This window comes from Ascaphus truei, chromosome 8 (genome assembly GCF_040206685.1).
Source record: "Ascaphus truei isolate aAscTru1 chromosome 8, aAscTru1.hap1, whole genome shotgun sequence".
NCBI classification, from domain to species: Eukaryota; Metazoa; Chordata; class Amphibia; order Anura; family Ascaphidae; genus Ascaphus; species Ascaphus truei.
This window is the reverse complement of record NC_134490.1, coordinates 40,589,116-40,608,896: the sequence shown is the minus strand read 5'-3', so window position 1 is coordinate 40,608,896 and position 19,781 is coordinate 40,589,116. Positions and strand designations below refer to the sequence as shown.

Genomic DNA, 19,781 nt, shown 5'->3' with positions numbered 1-19,781 from the left:
CTAAAAAAAAAAAAAAAAAATGAATGGGATTCAAAAACAAAAAAAATTCTGCCATCACAAGAGTGAATAAATTTAAACGGCAGTGGGCCGGAAAAATATCGCCAAAATAAATAACCATCATTGGACAGGGATGGCATGACACTGGATCCCTGGGCCGAGTGACAATTTATTCCAGAAGAATATATCCTCTCTGCTCCCTCCTCCCAGATGAATTGGACCATAGGGATGTGAAGAGTGAAAGAGGGAGGCGGTGGCCGATGAGTGAATAAGTAGGCTAGACTGTCACCAGCCCACCCCGAGTGGGTGACATGGGGAGGGGAGAGGGTAATTTCCCCCCCTCATTTGCAAGGCTGCAATGGTCTTTTAAGCCTTCTAATTTTCACACTAGCCTGCCAGCATCAACACTCAGATCTCACATTCGGTCCATATCCATTCAAACCAGCTAATATCTCTCTATAATATGGTGTATAACAGGGATGTGCAAACTTTCTGGCTGCGCCCCCTCTCCCCCACCTGCTCTCCCCCAGTGTCCCAACCTCCCTTACCTTTAATCCGACTTCAAATGACGACGCAGGATCATGTGACGTCACGTAACCCCGCGGCGGCATTTGACGTCATGTTGCCATGGTGACGGGCATCAAAGGAAAGCGTGTGGTCATGTGACGTCATCACCCAAAGCTGGCTGAATTTAGGCGAGTTAGAGGCATCGCACCAAAGAGTGCGGAGCCTCTGTAACCGCCGCGACACCCCCCCCCCCAAAAAAAACTTGCGCCCCATTGTGTAGAATCTCCTGTGTCCGCACATCTGCTATATACCGGATGAAGAAACCTGAGGTTTGAAAACTTGTAACAACTATTTGCTTGTCTTTCCCCCCCCCAATTTTTTTTTTAAAATGGGGCATCAAACTACCTACTCCTCCCTCCTTTATTTTACTATGTGGAGAAAAGGACAAGCCTGGCTACCCACCCTCTTTCTCTACTCTTTCTCTACACTGAAACCCAAACAGTACACGTTCACATGGTCATAGTGTTCCCCATCCCCTTACTACTACTACATTTCAATAACCCCCTCAAATACACCTTGGAATTGTAATAAAGACAAACCAGATGAAAAAACATTAAATCCAATATAATTCAATATTCACTTTACAAGAAAAATAAAATGAAAAATAGCCACAAATCTCGCTAACCAACACAGATCAAAACAAGAGGCTTCTTTTCCAAAAGGACATTATTAAGTTTGCACGTGTATTTACAGTTGTTTATAACAAAACAAAAAGGATACAGTGTATTTCATTTAGATATGAAAATAATACAACTTCTATATGTTATTGTAGAAAAATAAAATTGTAGTTGCAAAGCTCCAGGTAACACATACACACATACAATATTATTAACCCCTTCCAAGTCTGGGAGATACAACTTCTAGATAGTAATAAGCGCTCTATGAAAGAAGGAAACTGTATTTCAGTTAAAGCAGCAACACATACCATACATACACCAAAAATTTTTTTTATATATATTATACACATATACATGTATATACACACACATATATACAATGTGTGTATGTATGTTCGATCATGTATGTGTACGCACATAGGTCCATTGGACCTAAAGTGGTTTATTTTTAGGTCCAGGGACACTCTGGTTCCCCAGATACTCAGCGGTGCACTTACTGGTATTTCTGCAGGGCATTAAAATGATGTTGCAGCTTCCTATTGGTCAGACATTTGGCAGCCATATTGTTGCCCCTGGATGGAGAAGCAATAACCAGTAACTTCACTGGTCAGTATCTGGCGAACAGAGGGATACCAAAGCTACAAATTAGTATGGTTTACGCTCCACTCCGAATCCCAAAAGTATATAAAAGGGGAGGGGGGAGAGAGAAACGGAGTGCTGCTTTAATGAAACTTCCGAAAATGAACATTTTGCAATATAATTTTATGTAGAGTATTTTTATACATATCCAAATTCTACTTAAACCCAGTCAGTGCCAAAAAGGCCTGCAACAAGTGGCTCGAAGTGGCGACAGATACTCTGTAGAATTGTACAGTGCAAAATGTTCGTTAAGAGATTGTGGTTTCCACTATAAACCAGAATATTCATTACATTTGAGTCGTCTTCCGATCAAGAACGCACTGCAGGAGCTGTAAAGAGTTTCTTACATTTTATCCAAAAAAGCCAGTCCCATGTAGGACCAAAAGCACCTAATAATCACATGTTTAATGGGTCAGTTCTGCATTGACCAGATTAGCCTTATGAAATACATGTTTAATGGGTTAAATAATCATGATTGAGGTCTGTAAATATCAGTCCAGTATAAGTTTTTTTTTTTTTCATTTTGGCAAATCTGAAAATGTTCCTTTATTTTCATTTAGCACGCGGACTTTGAATTGGGGATGAATGCCAATCATGCAGGCTAGTATTCCAGTCTGTTCATGCTCCCTCCCTGAGCAGTAATTCGGTAAGAGTATTGGATAAGATGAGGTTGAGGCAGAAATAAAAGCATCAAAACCCACTTAATGCTAACAATTACTTTTTTTTATAGCAAAGATGGAAAACCTGCGAGTATCTGCAAGTCCTCCACAGGTGCCCACGCTTGCTTGCTATTGTCACATCAGACAGTGGTTTAAGCTGCATACAAGAACTCTGGATAATGACATGTAAATGAGCAAACTGTATCTGTCTTTTAACGTCCTACATTAATTCCCCAAAACTTAGCCGGCTGCATTACACAGTTAATACACTAGAGGGAGTACATAATCATCGAATCTGCTCAGATAGTAGTTTTGTCTTTTGGGGCTCACTCTCGAGATTGGTCACAGATTCTGGACTGTGAAACTGGTACAAATACTTACCAGATTTAGAAAAAGCAATCATCTAGTTTTAACCTATTAAACATATTATTGCCATTACTACAATTTACATTCACTGTGAACTGACCCTTTAAAGAATGGGACATTCAAAATACAAACTATTAAATCAGATATATGGGTCTAAAGTCCCAACACTTTAACCAAAAATAGTTACAGTCCAGGTTTCATGCACTATAAATATGAATTTGAAAGATGCGTTCTTCATTCAGCTAAAAGTTAATCTAGCGGTTGCTCAACTCCTGAAGTGCGCCCTTGGTCACTAAATCCCTAGGCCTGGAAGGGTTAACCAGAAGGCAACTACACAGTTCAAAGAGGAAAGAAAGGCCACACGTTCACATTCAGGGCACAGAAATTCAACAGTCCTAATGGAGGAGCCAAATCATGGTCTCTGAAGGTTCATTTTTCTAAGATGCAGTGGCTGCACTCTGTCTCTTCTGGCCAATAGGGATGGCAGTCTCCGTTTTCTTAAAGCATTATGGGATTTACAGTCACATTTTCCACACGAGAACAGGGGACTGAAAAATGAACAGAACCGGATCAGGAAATCCAAAGCCCACACCAGCTTTAGGGAATAGCCAATAACATTGTAAAAGCATGAATAGAACTGGTTAGTGTAGGTTACGAAACCTGTGCCCTTAAGCTGGTATAATGAATCTTCCCACTGCCATTCAGTACTGATGAGGTCATTATAAGGTTCTGTCCAATCCTCCCCCATGAGCCCCTCTATCTGAACTAGAGAAACCTCTTAAGGTGTGCTAAGCAGGGCAGACGTCACGTTTGGGAGACGTTGAAGCGGGCATGTTCCTGCGTAATTTAAAAGATGGCCACTGGGGAGTTTCCAGTCAGAGGTGAGAGTCACTAGTCATCCTTACCGATCAGTTAAAATGAAGCTAGTTAATGGATAACCGGCTCGCTATCTTAACCTTCATTGCCAGAGGGGCCAGCAACATAATGGAGGGAACGCAGTCTGGTAAGACAGACATATCAAAGGCGTTGCCGTAGGCAAACAAGGGGAGCTGGGGGGGGGAGAAATGGAGGAGGCAGGATCGTTTGCACTAAGGCACTGCATTGCTAAACACGTGGTTCTATAATGCCAACTGAAATGGAAACATTGGAGACAACATAGTGGGACTGACCACAGAAAGACAAATCTATTCCGTTATAGATTCAGCCAAGAGCGCAACAGTCCATCTAAGAGAATATGGTTGTCTTCTAAAAAATGAAAAAAAGATTGAGAGATCAGCTACAGGATTCTGAAGGCACCACAGCCAAGACACCTGGGATCAACAAATTCAGAGCAAAGCCACTTCCAAAAAGAAATGTGAACCCCTTCTTGTGCTTTTGCCTACAAGATGCTTTGGTATCTAGAATTAGGACAGAACAGTCTCTACGGAGTGTGAGGATGGATCAGATAGCCAGAACTGGTACTAAGGAGACGTACATAGCCAGTACAGTCTATGGTAAACACTACAGAAAAGGTGGCGTAATAGGAGTACATTAAATCTTACCACAGTATGGGACAACATGTATTTTGCATGATCAACTAGGTTGATACCTTTTAATGGACCAACACGAGAGATGGTTGTAAAACCAAGAAAAGCTTTTCTAGACAGTTGCAAGTCTCTTCAGGAAACATGTGGTGTCTCGGAAGCTCGTATGCAAACTACTTTCTGAAGAACTCTCATGCCGATCCACTAAAATAGGAATTACACTACACTTTTCTAGTAGTCGTATTCTTCTGAAGTTCAAATGCAGCACAACTGCCATTTTTGTTGTAGGTAAATGCCTCGTTTTGTCAAACTTACTTGACTTTTAGCTCACGTGAACACACAATGCTAAAGCCCATAGAACATTCTTTTCTCCAACAGTGTCATTTGGCAAATGAGAGCAGCCCACTTAACAGAAATGATCTACCCAAGTGAGGTAACAGAGCCATAAACTGGTAAAAGTACTCTGTTTTCCGCTTTTGTCTCAAGATTATATAATAATAATTAAAAAAAAAGTTATTATTAACCTCATCCCCTGAAATAGTATTTGAAAATTATAAACCAAAAAAAAAGTTCTGATTTCTCTCAATGTCCAAGAAACAAGAATTCATCTTTTGAAAAGGGGTAGGAAAAATAATATACAAACAGTTCGTTCTGGGGGATACCACGCATTAAAACGGAGGGTGGAGGGTATTGAAAAGGTGGCACAATGTGGGTGGAGAGTGATTGTCAGGTGTAGGGTGGCAGTGCCACTAATGTATTCATCCAAAACCCCATCCCACTCCTTTCCTTTGTTCACAGAACGTTCTTTCTTCCGGCGGTGACGACGGGGAGCGGCAGAAACCAGTAAAAGTGGCTGGTGTGTAAGAGGCACTAATTTTCTGGAGTTCTAGTATAAAGGCAGACGGCCTCAGGGAACTGCAGAGGCAATGAGATCCCATTTTCCGGGTGAGTTAAGGCGCAGAGAGGGCTCCCTCCTCCTAGATTTCCTGCAAGGAGTGGGTAAGATCCACACGCTCTCTCTTTACAGGCGGCTCGCCAGAAATGCGAGGGTCCCCGTCTGTGTCGCTTCCCAGGTCGCTCATGTCATCTGCAAAGGGGAAGGGCGAGGCAAATGTCAGCATCACGAGGCCCTTTTTGACTGTCGATTTAACCCCTTCGCTGCCAGTCATGCCTACAATAAATTGCAGGCACCGCTAGCAGCGAAGGGGTTAAAACGTTGCCGCCTAGTACACCTGAAACATGAATTTGATATTAGCAACCCCAGCTGTGACAATAAAGAACTTTGCAATCGCATACATTATTAGGGCAGCGGTGCGCAAAGTGGGGGGGTGTCGCTGGATTTGTCTGGGGGGGCGCCGGGCGATTGCAGAGGCCTCGCTCTCTTCCCTGAGGCATTTAAACTAAATTGCTGGGGGATCGCATGAGGCCCCTGCAACTCTACAAACTTACCTGGACTCTGCCGGCATCACTCGTGTCCATGACAACGTGGCATCAAATGACGCTGCGGGGTCATGTGACATCACACGAGTCGTGACTTCGCCGTGTCATTTGATGCCACGCGAGGTAAGGGGGGGGGGGGGGGGGCAGCAAAAAAAGTTTGCGCACCCCTGTATTAAAGGTGGTAGTTCCACATAACAGGCAAAAATGTTACTTTTTTTTTTAAAATAACCATCAACGTTACCTTTTTACTTATTAGAAACTGGTTTCTACACAAGAAGCTATTTTCTTTAGGTCCATTTAATTTGAGTGTGACCCAGTAATTATTGTTCTTCCCCATTATCTGTGTGGCTAATGATGGCAGTTTACTTTACAAAGTCTCAAAGGGAAAGCCTTTGAATGATCAATCTCTCTGCATATAGAACAGATTACTGTCTCATCACAAGAGATTAGGAAAATGGAGGGAAAAGGTGAAAACCCTCAAAAAGCATTTCGCTACTATGCAGACATTAAAAGTGTAACTTTGTTTTGCAATACGAAAACTCTACGATTTGTTAAAAAATTGTGTCAAAACACCTACTGAATATGCCACAGCCATTAGTTTAGTTTGGTTTCTTTAAGGTATTTTATGTTCTTTTGCACCAAGATTTCCCGTTTAATACATTAACAGGAGTTTCTAAGTTGACGCTTTGAAACCCACTTTAAATTATGAAACAGAAGTCAACGCTCAAAGTAGATTCCAAAGCATCACTCATCACTACCGAGTGATATAGCAGTTTTTAGAAAGTTGCTACTGTCACTTCAAGGAAAACACCTAGTCAGCGACACCAACCTACACCGAGCCAGTGCTGGTGAGGGATGGAAGTTCACATTTTTATCCCTTGAAAGGGGCGAGGGAACTTACCTTTGTCCATTAAGACAGGGGACATACAAGCCAGGTCGCTGAACTGAAAGAAAAAAAAAAAGAAGATTTTTGGTGCATGCAATGATTGTAATAAGTGTTTGGGGTTATGATCTATACTTTTTAACCCCTTTTCAATAGTGGCGTGCCAGCCCTTGTGACACTTAACCCCTGAGTGTTATAAAGGCGTGGCACTTTTATAGCACTTATATCCGAGAACGTAATGGCTTTTTGCTCGTTTCAGTTTCCCCAGAAATTTCTCTTCTGTTCATATATGGGGCTGGAAGGCAATAGGATTGCAATCCTGGAAGACCCGTGGTACTTGACCATTGTGGCCACTTAAAGCTTTAGGTCCAACTTTAACCCACCTCCAAAATTCTCCCAATTTACAGAGAAGCTTAATCTTCAGAAAACCATTAATGGTCTCTAGATTTGAAAGGCACTGGTTTTACGTGATAATTTGCTCCTAAAAGAAAGGGTGCACGATTGTTGCAAGCTGCAATATATTTTAATCGACCAACATAAAAATTCTTCACAGATTTAGAACGCGATTGTAGAACATCGCAAATTAATTCTGAAGTTCCAGCAATAAATCTTCTTGCAGCATCTCTACAACTTACGCAGTTCAAAGAACTCTGCACTATATGGTTTCTGGTTATGTGCTGTAAGTTATAGTATTTTAGGAACAGATTAGCAAAGTCATAACTTGTGAGGGACCATTAAATGGTATCACTGCCTTAATGAACATTCCAAATCCATGTGCTATAGTTGTGATTCATGCACTGTAGGAAAGCCTGGCAGACACTGCATGGTCTGTTTATGGCTTGAGTCTGCTCCTTACCTCTCCCATCACAGCGATTGGCGTCTCCCCTGTTGCCTGAGCCACTCTGTGCTCCACCAGGTAGAACATGTACTCATCATAGAGCAAGCGGATGAGGTGGAAGGATCCAAAGCTTGCAGCACTGCGCAGGGTCAGGTCCCGGATAACCATGGAGCTGTCAATGACCGTGAGAAAGTAGCTGGATTATAGCAGCGGACTGCTTTATAAATACCGTTTTTGCCCCGATTAGAAGGCAAGTTTGCCCCCCCCCCCCTCCCAAATAAATTTATATTGACAAGTTCATACTCGCCTTATAAAAATCGGGCTCTGCAGCCGACAGTCTGCGCATCTGCTCCTGTGTAAGCGATTAACACAGTAGCCGATTGCATACGCACAGACAGCTGCTGTGTTAATAGTTTACACAAAACCAAAGGCAGCAACACAGCAGCTGACATTACCTAGTAACAGTTAGAGGCAGGGATAGAGGGGGGGTCACCTTATATTTAGGGCCGCCCTATAAAAATTGGGCAAATACAGTACTTTGCAAACAAACTAAACTTATCTGGGGGTTTGAGAAATGACGAAAGGTCCATATGGGACCCGAAACGTTGTCCCCCACTGTTCTTGTCTGTCACATTAAATGGAGATTATAATATATTGCATTATGAAATGTGATTAGAGCTCTACTTTGTATCTGTGTCCCAGAGGAGACCTGCACTTTGAAGAATTTATTTGTCTTGAGGAATGACTCATCACCAAGACATCAGATAAAGATTGACCCCCAAAGCTCATTTACCATGAATTAAAAAATAATAATATATAAAAGGTGTCTATCATTCCACTGTGCTAGGTTCGCCGTCTTCCTAGGCAGATCATAACTGCTCCTTCAACATCTTCACTGCCAGAAGAGTCAGAAAGCACACTGCTTTGGGGTTATCTAAATACAATTTTTTATTATGTAAAATATTACAAATGTTTCTCAATACATTTTTGGTTTTAAAGCAATTAGTCAGTCTCCACCTGGCTCAGTCAGGTAGAAAAGTCTCCTGCGTAAACTGCAGGGGATCTCTCTAGCACTAAGGAGGTGGATGTTGATCAAAGATCCCACGGCACTAGACCCTCTATTCCAGGACACAGCTGTCCCTAGAACACACATTGGGTGCACCCCACAGACGCCAACCCAGACCCGGACTTGGGGAACGAACCCCTGATAACAGGTACCTTCTTTGGACTTCGGCCTATACTCCCAGACCTGCAGATAGGGACTGGGAAGTGTGAACTAGTCCTTAGACAAAGGGATAGGCTGTTTTGTTTATTTTGTATACTGCCTTAAAGCAGTTTTGTTTTTTTAATATATGGGCTAAATAAATGCCAATGTTTATTTCCCCAAAAATCTATGTCTCCCTGGTTATACCTCTGCACTCGTCTCCTACACACACACCCAACAAGAACAAACCATTTAACTTGTACAGTGTCTTTGTGGCACAAAAGCAGGGACTCTGGGAAACCATGCTCTGTGCTTAGGAAAACGATCTGCTGCAATGCCAATGGTTGATCACGCTTATGCCCCTATTCAATATCCTGGAAAGCTGCTTCCCAGTGCTGGAGAAGAGATCCACTTGGCTGAATGCACATGGAAGCAGTTTCACTGCAGTTTGAAGGAGAGATCTGAACATAAGAGGAGTTCCTCTCCTGTTCATGGACATGGGCCACATGCTCATATAGTAGCGATCAGGACCACTTATGGCATTTAAAATATCAGGTAATCGACAATAAACAAATGGAGAAGCAGCAGGCACACGGCATTATTATCAATTGTTCATGAACTCATCATTTAGAGGGACGATGTTTCAGTACATGTAGGAGGCTTCAGCGCTTCACAAGTTTCGGGACCCCTGAGCCCTGGTCTGTTTGGCTATGGTTTGGAACTGACCTGTAGAAGGACCATTTCAGCAGGAACTGCCTGGCCGCCTTGGGGAAGCTGGGGCTTCCTTCGTGGGGCTTCAGCACTTGGGTGACCACGTTATCCAGCCAGCTTGCCCACTGGTCCAGCGAGCTCTGCTGCTGCAGAGTCAGCTTGAAGTCCTGCTCCAACTTCTGCACCATGCCCTCCTCGCACTGACATACCCAAGAAGCTTGCTCCTGTGACAAGGGACAGTGAGAGACAGTCAGAGCAGTGAGAATGTTCTGGATAAATGGAATCTGTTATGAACATACAAACCAGCTTTTTTTTTTTTTTTTTTTTTTTTTTTAAAAAGGTGCAATTTCCAAATAGCCGGAACCCTCCGCCCCAACCCTTTGTAGTCCATTTAACAAGACGTTGCTGGCCTCCCTGGCAATGAAAAGTGTTAAACAAAAAAGGTACAGTCACCCTGTATTTTCGTTCTGTGTTAAACATTAATTCACCATAATCTTCAAGACAGCGTTTGTTTCCACCTCAAATTTTTTTCGCTACTCGCTGATCTTTAAACTGTATTCGATTTCCAAAAACTGAGCCATAAGGCTGCGGTCAGGTATCCACGTGGCAACCTCTGCTGTTTATTCTCGCATACTCCACCACAGCAGGCAGCACAGTCGTTTTCCTTGCAAACTTCAGAGACTTATCCAAGAAGTCTCTCTGGAGTCCGGTTATATCACAAAATTAGGTGGGCTTAGCAGGTGTGTTAGGCTGCGCTTACAGTGCGGGCGACAGCGACGTCACGCTGCGGTTGCTGGAAAAATCAAATTGACGACTTCCAGCGACTGATCCGTTGCGCCATCCTTTCTATAAAACGCACACGACGGTTTCAATACATTTGTTTTGAAGCGACGTCATGTCGCAGGCACTGTAAGCGCAGCCTAACACACCTGCTAAGCTCACCTAATTTTGTGATATACCCAGACTCCGGAGAGACTTCTTGGATATCACAAAATTAGGTGGGCCTAGGTGGTGTGTTAGGCTGCACTTATAGTGCGGGCGACAGCGACATCGCTTCAAAACAAATGTATTGAAGGTGTCGCGTGCATTTATTTTAAGCGCGACACGACGGCGCGACTGACTGATCACGGTCGCTGGAAGTTAAGTCAATTTTATTTTTCCAGCAAGGGCAGCATGACGTCACCATCGCCGGCACTATAAGTGTAGCCTTAGCTCGAGCCTGCTTCTCAGGGGGCAAAAAATCAAATCAACGAGTATGGCAAAATAACAGATGAAAACCGACAGTAAATATAATGTGCATGGCTTCATGGAACAGGCTCCCGGCAGAGGTGGTAGATGCTAGTACAGACACAAGCGGATACTAAATATGAAAGAGAATCAAGGATCTAATAAGGGCTGTAGTTTCACAACAGATTGGAGAAAGGGCAGACTGGATGGACCAGATAGATCGTTTCTACAGTAGAGTGATTCAATGTTAGGGTTCAGTGGTTACCTGCACGTTGGCAAAGTCCACACGATTGAGGTCGCTAAGCATCTGGTTGATCTGGGACGTGTTCTGCAGCACAGCCCGGGCAGCCTGTGCCAGGTGATTTAAGGATGTGTAGCGCCGTAACGTCTGGGCGAAAGCGCTCACCACCCCGACCTGCAAAGCACAAAGAGCAATAACCTGTTAAGAACCAATTCCAGACTGAGCTAAGGAAGACTAGCGGGTACTCAACCAAAGCAGCTGCCAACCTATGTCTCCAGGTGGTGATGGAGCACCACAAATATTAAAAGAGCGACAGGAGGAGCTGTATGGAGTGGTTGTATGGAGCAATGGGAGGAGTTATAGAGAGAAGCTATATGGACAATAGTAAAGTGAAGGGGAGAGATTAAATATCCTTTTGTAAGGTGCACTCCTAATTAACCCAAAATAAGCCGGTATGCAGAAAAATGCTGTGCTATTGATCGTACCGGTTGGTATCTCTCGTTGTACAAATAAATCCTATGTCCTGAGGTATAACAATCGCTAATAGGTTAGTGTGGGAGTAGCATGTATAGGAACAAATACCATGATGTACCCTCTCTTTTTAATTGTTTTTATAAGTTTGAGTTTATTTATTTATAATATGATGTATTAAAGTTGATTTTATAACTATTTCGTACGTCTCCACAAATACCCTATACATCAAGGTATTTGTCCCTATACATGTGTGAAAGGTTGCGTCCCAGCCTTTGTTTAAAGAAGCCGCATCATCAGACCCTGGGAAGAATGGAAGAGGCTTTTGCTGTTCTCTGAACCTTCTTTTTATTAGGTATTCCACATTCAGGTGTACAACAACCAGTTCCCCCAGCGTGATGTCTCCATACAGAGAGTAGCCAGCAATATCTGCATTAGAAAGTTTGCATCCTTTCACTGAAGTTCCACAGACATCCTCATATCACATAACAGCAACAAGGAGTGCAGAAAAAGAACAACCTCCTATCACACAGCAACAACAAGGAGTGCAGCCGCCCCCAGGGAAAGAAACCCCCTCCCTTTTATTACTGGTTAATTTGGACCAAACCAAATTAAGTATACCACACAGGGGAGTTGTCTCCCAAAACTTACACAATTAGCAAACATAATACACTTCACACAACATACAATTTTCTATAGCAAGCCCCCCAAAAAACAGTACCTTTTACAAACACCGCATGCATGTCTTTACTCTGTAAAATAAATGACATTCAGTATCACTTACTTTAATCCCCCCCCCTCCATACCATGGTATAATCCACCCTGGATGGTATGCAGGAAGGAAACGCCCTTTTCCTTTTTAACAGAGACTGCCCATGGCTGTGTAACATCAAACTGTGTTTAACACCAACCAGACCTGTATTGTACTGACTGACCTCAGGACACCACATTAAAAAGGTTAGTAAAGTTTCAGGTAAAGGAAACAAAAAAAAAAAAAAAAAAGATTGCTGGGCCCAGCAAAAAAAAGACAGAAACGGAAAGAAAGAAAGATAGTGGTGCACTTGATGCCAGAAAGCAAACATGCATTTTAAGTTCTACAAAAGTGCAAGCAGCCCTGTCACAACATGCCTCTCCCACACTAACCTATTAGCCATTGTTATACTTCAGGACATAGGATTTATTTGTACCAAGAGAGATACCAACCAGCACGATCAATAGCACAGCATTTTTCTGCATACCGTATTAGACTAAATTAGACTGTAAGCTCCTCGGGGCAGGGACGCCTCTTCCGTATTACTACTGTGAAGCGCTATGTACACTAATGGCGCTATATAAATAAAGACATACAATACAATACAATACCGGCTTATTTGGGGTTAATTTGGAGTGCACTGTACAAAAGGATATTTAATCTCTCCCCTTCCCCCTTTACTATTGTGCATTTAGTAAGCTTCCAAGGAAGTTTATTATCCTAGGTAAGCACCCTACAAACAGGTAGAGCGAGAACTCTGTCATCTTGTAGTTATATGGAGCAATAGGAGTTACTTATTCAAGCGAGTTTGTTTTACCTTGGCCTGGACAATCTGCTGGGGAAAGTCGCACATAGCGTTGGTCAGCCATCCTTCAAGGCTCTTTGCAAAGTTTCGAATCGCCTGCGTTAGGGTACCTGAAATATAGGCAGGGCAGCTGTCATTCATACAGCAAGACGTCTCGCTCATTAGATTCCTAGGATTGAGGCCCGGGAGACATTTGAATGAGAAACCCGAATGACGTCTTTTCTAGGTCCACATTTGCACCTGCCTATTTTATGCTTCCCTCCACAAATCACTTAGTTTTTAAAATCCTATTTTGATTTGGTGAATGATTACTTGTATGTATGAAAATAAAATCAATACAATATGTTCCTTTAAAGATATGGTACACCATGCAGAGGGGTGAGGAAAATAAATTCCAAGAAGTGTTTGCAAGAGACAAACGTTACATGTACTGGTGGTCGAAATGCTATATGCACATGCAGTCAGCTAGCACCATCTGGTGACTAAATGCCAGGCTGCACCCCTCACAGGTGTCAGGAGCTGCCAATCCATGGCACTAAAAGTCATCAGAGGCTGTCACTACTAACTGGTCTAACATAACGAGGAGATCATTAGACTCCAAGTGACCATAACTGATCTCTTCTAATCAGGGCAGGGCCCCTGTCATTTGTTGTCATTTTGTCATAGCACTTAGCCTCATTGTTTGTACTTTACCTTGTAGTGTAATTGTGTAGAGCACTGTGTAAACTGTGGCACTATATAAATAAAATTATACAGTGTTACGTTCGAAAAACACTTGTATTGTATTGAAACTACATTGATCAAGAACCGTCGTGTTGATGCATCTACCTGCAACAAATATATAATAGAAGCAATGCGGCAACGTAGTAACCATCTTGGCTCCTGAAGATCTACTCACTGGGGACAGGCCGCAGGACATCTGGGATGAGAATCTCTACTAGAGCTTGGTACAGGATGTGATCACAGCTTCTCATCCACCTCATGATTGGCTCATATTTACACAGCACCATCAGCGTGTCCTTTGCAATGACCGCCTCTTGGTCTTCCTCACTGTGACAGAAAGGAGGAATCAGCAATGGGCCATGCTTTCCTTCCCCTGCCCCCCCTCCCCCCAGTCTAATGCTGAAGGGTGCTTCACAGCTTTGCTAAATGGTCCTTAACCGTATTAAGCTCTGGCTTTGAAAATCATGACTGCTCCTATAGCCAAGTTGTTTGAGACTCACTATGCTATATTTACTCTGCAGTGCAACTTCATTAGACACTTTCCATTCAAATTAATCGGCTGTAAGGTGTCTTCCAGCGCCGGAAGGTACCTTATGGAATAGCACTGCCTAGAAAACATGCTCTATATCCCCTGTGCCTCAGACGCCTACAATTTGGTAGCCAGCTCTCTGGGTCAGATAGGAATTACAGCAGTAAAATACTTTTTTTTGAAGTAATGCATAGCCTATGTTCTATACAACTAAAAGTATTGATTACCTTTTATTAGCAAATGTGAAAATCATATGTACACTCTTTTTGACCAAAAGATCTGTGTTTCTGTGCACTGAACCGACGGCAGGAATGACACCAATAAAATGCCAAGGATTATACATTTTGAATATCAGTACATCAGAACACAAGGAGTTAAAAAGGAACCGTGTTTACCAAGTGGTGCTAAACCATAACACACCACACTTAAATGGGCTGTAGAGAATCTCATGGCTAAACACTGCTTGGTAAACATGGCCCAACGTGACTAAAGTGGGATTCCCCCAGTGTATACAACCTTGGGCAGAAGGTCTCAGCCCCCAGGCCTACTCCTCCCTGCCAGAGCAGCAGTAAAACAACAGGATGTCTGGACATTTACAGCTCCTCCTAACCTGCTCATGGGGGTGGAGCCATCAAGAGAAGGGGTCTTTGAGTTCCAGAACGCTTGCCACAGCTTCTCAATGTACTGGAACTGCAGATTCATCACCACATCCAGCGTAGCCTGAAACATCAAGGAGAGCAGCCAGATGACCAACTGGCTAGGATCCTAAAGGGGAGAAGCCTTGGTGCCTCCTCACTTGTAAAGGTAACAATCTCCCACTGTTCCATTGCTCATGTTAACCGTTGCCTTTCTACAAGAGTCTGCAGCGCACTGAAATGAAATAGCTAATAAGGAACACAACCCACCTAGTCTGTCATGACCTGCTATGAAGACTGAGACACCATTTAAAAAAGGCAAACCAAGCAGCTCCAGGGCTGAACACCGATAATTTCAGCTCCAGAGACCACCTGCTCCATATGGAGTGCTGGTAGCAGCTCCGCTAGCAGGGTTCACGTAATGGTGGTGTTTCAATGTCATCAGTTCAGACTTCCCATTGGCCCACGTGACGCGGGAGATTTCAACTTTGCCGAGATACCAGCACCTCTTTGGAGGTAATTATCTCGGGAAGCAAGGGGTCAACGGAGCTGAAATTAAGGGGGTTCAGCTCCAAAGACCCCCTGCTTCAAGCCTATGTTAAAAATTATAAATACATTTAAAAAAAGGGGTGAATTGCTCCTTTAATCCCCGACTTCCTACATTTTGCACTGCTTTAAATGTCCCTGTGACTATCCCAAGCACTTTTTTTTTTTAAATCTTTACTGTATTAGTCCCTAGACCTCTGCTGGGAGAATGTACCATGGATCCACTACTTTAGTGAAGTATATTTCTGACTAGTGATGTACCGGGTATTAAAAAATACCAGGTACGCGGGTAAAAAAGAAAATTTACCCGGCCGGGTATACGGGTAGGGAGACAGCGGGGGGTGGAGGGTGCGGACAACAGCAGCTGGTAGAGTACAGCAGGCGGCAGAGTTTGTCAGCAGGCGGTAGAGAAGGAGGACACCAGCCGGCGAGAGAAGAGGACGGAGGATTGTGGGAGCGGAGCACAGCGGCAGAGCAGGACAAAGCTGGGGAGGAGCGCGCTGTAGCAGCGGCAGACACCGGAAGTCAGTGAAGACTTCCCGGTCGGACCACTGTGGCACGCTCCTCCCATGGCTGTCCTACTCTGTCGCTGTGCTCCGCTCCCGCAATCCTCTGCCCCTTCTCCCGCCAGCTGACATCTTCCGCCTCGCCCTCTACCGGCTGACATTCTCTGGCACCTGTCCTCCTCCACCGGCCGACCTCCTCCTCCTCTGTACTCTTCTCCCGCCATCCCGAAGAAAGGGGGGTGATTGAGGAGGACTAAGGGAGCAGAGTGGGACGTAAGTACCCAGTACCTGGCACTGGGTCCCAGAGCCCTGTGCCGGGTATGGATAATTTCCAGGTACTAATAATATGGCCAGGTACAGGGTAATTTCCAGGAAACCCGGTACATCACTATTCCTTACGTTTTCCAGGTCATCCTACACACGGTTCAACGCATGAGCCTCTTGTTCTAGCTTTCTCTGTATACGGGAAATGCTTTGATGCGGCACCTTATCGATACAAACTGATGAATGTGAAAGGGTCTCTTAACTCCATCCCTCCTCTCTTCCAAATTGCACATACTACTGATTATTTTGATGATGCAAACCGGCTAATGATCCTCACCTCACAGTGTCGCCGGTACATGAGCTGCAGGTTCTTGATATCGTTCATGGTGATGCCCTCTGGCAGTAGCATAGTGCCCAGATCTGGTGCAGGGAAATCCGGGAACACGTGGGACATATCTTTAAAAAGATAACAAAATGCATTTGTATTTCAAGTTAAAATCAGCTTACCTTCCATACAAATCATTTCTGGAAGATTTACATTTTTCATCTTCTATTATATATACTGATACAAAGAAAACAATTATATATAAAATAAATACAAAATTATCCATCTACGTGTATACACACACACTTCAGTAAAACGGGGCAACTTATTTTGTCATATCTTGCAGATAAATAAAAACTTTTCATGAAAATGTGATTAATTGTAGGGCACAGTAGATTACTTTAAAGAATTATTAGATAATCGAACAACTATTCTTTGGAATTGGTGACGGCATGATCTCCTTAAATGCATAGTTACAAAAGGGTGTTTAGCGAAGATTAGCACACTATAAAGTGCTTGAGAGACAAAGAATTATGGCCTAAAACACTTGCATAACATATTTCTTGATAAAGAATGGTTGCTAAGAGGACTGAAAAAACTAATTTGTATCGTTCAGGAGTGCGCGCAGCTGGATCAACGAGTTATCGATTATACAATCAGACAGTGGCATTTTGTACAGGTGCGCGTTTCAGCAGAACGACACTTTGAACATACTTTTAACTCAAACTTTATAGAAATCTTAAGTGTTTCAGATTAGATTACTACAGTTTAACACATTTACGAGCTACGAAGAAAAAAAATTCTCATTTAAGGAACATGAACCTAACGCAGTGTATCTAGTACTTGTTAACATAATAGGGATATCAATTTACTTAACATCAGTTGATTATCTACATCAGGGCCACCGACAGAGGGGTTTGGGGGTGAGAGTTGGGACAATTGTTTCGGACTTGGTGGCTGCGGGAGGGGAACGGCCGGTGCTGGAAGTTGGGCCCGACCTCTGGCCAGGCCCAACTTCTGCATTCATGCTTGGGATTAGCGCAGCACCAGAGTCTGTGTGTGCGTATTGTGCAGCAGGAGAAATTGTGTTAGTGTTGTGTGCGGGGGGGGGGTTGGATTGTGTGAGATGGGGGCATGAAGGGAGTGGGGCTGAGTGAGAGGAACAGGACAAGAGAAATACGTGGCAGGTGGGGTGTAAGAATGGGGGGGGGGGTGTAGAGGGGAATGAGTGTGAGGTGGTGTTTAAGAAAAGCAGGGGGAGCTCCCAAGGGTACCTTTCCAGCGGGCCCTGGTAGAAACTCTAGTCCTGGTCCCCGAGAAGATGGTCAGCGGCCCTGGCATACATTGTGTTCTAGTACAGGGGGGCGCAAACTTTTTTCCCTGCGCCCCCCTGCCGACGGTCTCCTCACTCCCGCGCCCCCCTCAGCCCCACTTACCTCCGCTCCGGCGTCATGTTGCTACATGACCTCGTGGCGTCATTCGCGCCGCGTTGCCATGGCGACGCGGGAAGGAAGCTGCCGGAGCCAAGGTAAGTAAAGGCTTACAGAGGCCCTGCAGCTCCCCCAGCACTTCATTTAAGTGCCTTCGGGAAGCGCGCGGGGCCCCTGTAAACCCCGCGACCCCCACCCTAGTTTGTGCACCGCTGCTCTAGTATATTGTGTTAGTCTACATAACGGTGCAATAATCTGCAATTGTGTACATTGCCATGGAGATCGAGTGAGACATACTGTACAAGATATGAGAAACAAAGGGATCTCTTCACAGCAGTCATAAACTTAACAATATTAGAACGTATAATGGGATAAGCGCTTCAAGACATAAAATTTACATTAGGAACACACACACACACACACAAAATGGATCGATAATCGCTGAAGAGGATGATATACATATGAACACGCATTTGCTAGCCCTGTGATATTGTTACCCATCTTCTCTCTCTGCATGATTTATGACCACCAGCATTAAAAGGGCTAACGAAAGCTCCTACATATATCACTATATGTCCTGTCATCACCTGTCTATCCCTTAAGTTGCTTCTCAAAGTGACTGACCTTTTTCTGCCATTAACCCCTGTAGAAGTTCAATAAACTGCTTATAGTGACTGCCTCTTTTGCTGTCACTGCCCCCATTAGAGGGGAACAGAACTGGGGACAGAAACCATTTTAATATAAGGAAAAATTACAATGGGAAAGAGCATGGGAAACTGTGACAAAGGGGACAGACACAATAGGGAGGTAAACGCAGGACAATAATAAGAAAAGAAAATATAGGACCCTTTCAGTGTGAGATGGGCAGGCACATTATTGGAGATATGGAAAAAGCAGAGATATTAAACAAATTCTTTGCCTCTGTGTTTACCAGGGAAGAATCAATTTAAATAGTAGTGCTGCAGGAGGAAGCCACAACCTCTATATTAATGAACAATTGGTTAACTGAGGAAGACGTTCATAGGCGGCTTGAAAAAATTAAAGTAAATAAGGCACCTGGCCCCGATGGCATGCATCCAAGGGTTCTTAAGGAGTTAAGTTCAGTAATAGCCAAACCATTACATTTAATATTCAAGGACTCCATTTCCACAGGCTCAGTACCACAAGATTGGCGTAAAGCAGATGTGATGCATATATTTAAAAAAGGAGCTAGATCACAACTGGAGAATTACAGACCTGTAAGCCTAACATCAATAGTGGGGAAACTACTTGAAGGTTTAATACGGGATAATATTAAGAAATACCTAATGGAAAACAAAATTATTAGTAATAGTCAGCATGGATTTATGAAGGATAGATCATGCCAAACTAACCTTATTCATTTCTTTGAAGAGGTTAGTAGGAATTTAGACCAGGGTAATGCAGTTGATGTGGTCTACTTAGATTTTGCAAAGGCTTTTGATACGGTTCCACACGAGGTTGGTGTACAAAATAAAGCAAACTGGACTCAGTAAAAAATATATGCACCTGGGTTGAAAACTGGTTGAAGGATAGACAACAGAGGGTTGTCATAAATTGAACTTTTTCATGTTGGGCTAAGTTCGTGAGTGTAGTACCTCAGGGATCGGTACTGGGACACCTGCTTTTTAAACTTGTTTATTAATGACCTTGAGGTTGGCATCGAGAGCAAAGTCTCCATCTTTGCTGATGACACTAAATTGTGTGAGGTAGTAGAATCAGAGTAGGATGTAATTTTTCTACAGAAGGACTTGGAGAGACTGGAAACTTGGGCAGGTAAATGGCAGATGAGGTTTAATATAGATAAATGTAAGGCTATGCATTTGGGAAGCAAGAATAAACAGGCGACTTACAAATTAAATGGGG

The 19,781-nt window shown here is 43.5% G+C and overlaps 1 protein-coding gene across 3 annotated transcripts in view; it reads right to left on the bottom strand.

Moving 5' to 3' along the window:
- Window positions 1-1,113: 1,113 nt before the first annotated feature.
- RFX2 (regulatory factor X2) overlaps window positions 1,114-19,781 on the bottom strand; it is a 75,939-nt gene continuing 57,271 nt past the window's right edge. For all 3 annotated transcript variants that reach the window (XM_075611608.1, XM_075611609.1, XM_075611610.1), the window contains 9 exons: window positions 16,480-16,598; window positions 14,802-14,911; window positions 13,838-13,989; window positions 12,952-13,049; window positions 10,937-11,086; window positions 9,460-9,668; window positions 7,548-7,701; window positions 6,710-6,752; window positions 1,114-5,455 (listed from right to left, as the gene is read on the bottom strand). In XM_075611608.1, coding sequence (XP_075467723.1) covers window positions 5,346-5,455; window positions 6,710-6,752; window positions 7,548-7,701; window positions 9,460-9,668; window positions 10,937-11,086; window positions 12,952-13,049; window positions 13,838-13,989; window positions 14,802-14,911; window positions 16,480-16,598 — 1,145 coding nt within the window. In that variant the 3' untranslated portion in view covers window positions 1,114-5,345. The remainder of the gene's footprint in view (window positions 5,456-6,709; window positions 6,753-7,547; window positions 7,702-9,459; window positions 9,669-10,936; window positions 11,087-12,951; window positions 13,050-13,837; window positions 13,990-14,801; window positions 14,912-16,479; window positions 16,599-19,781) is intronic.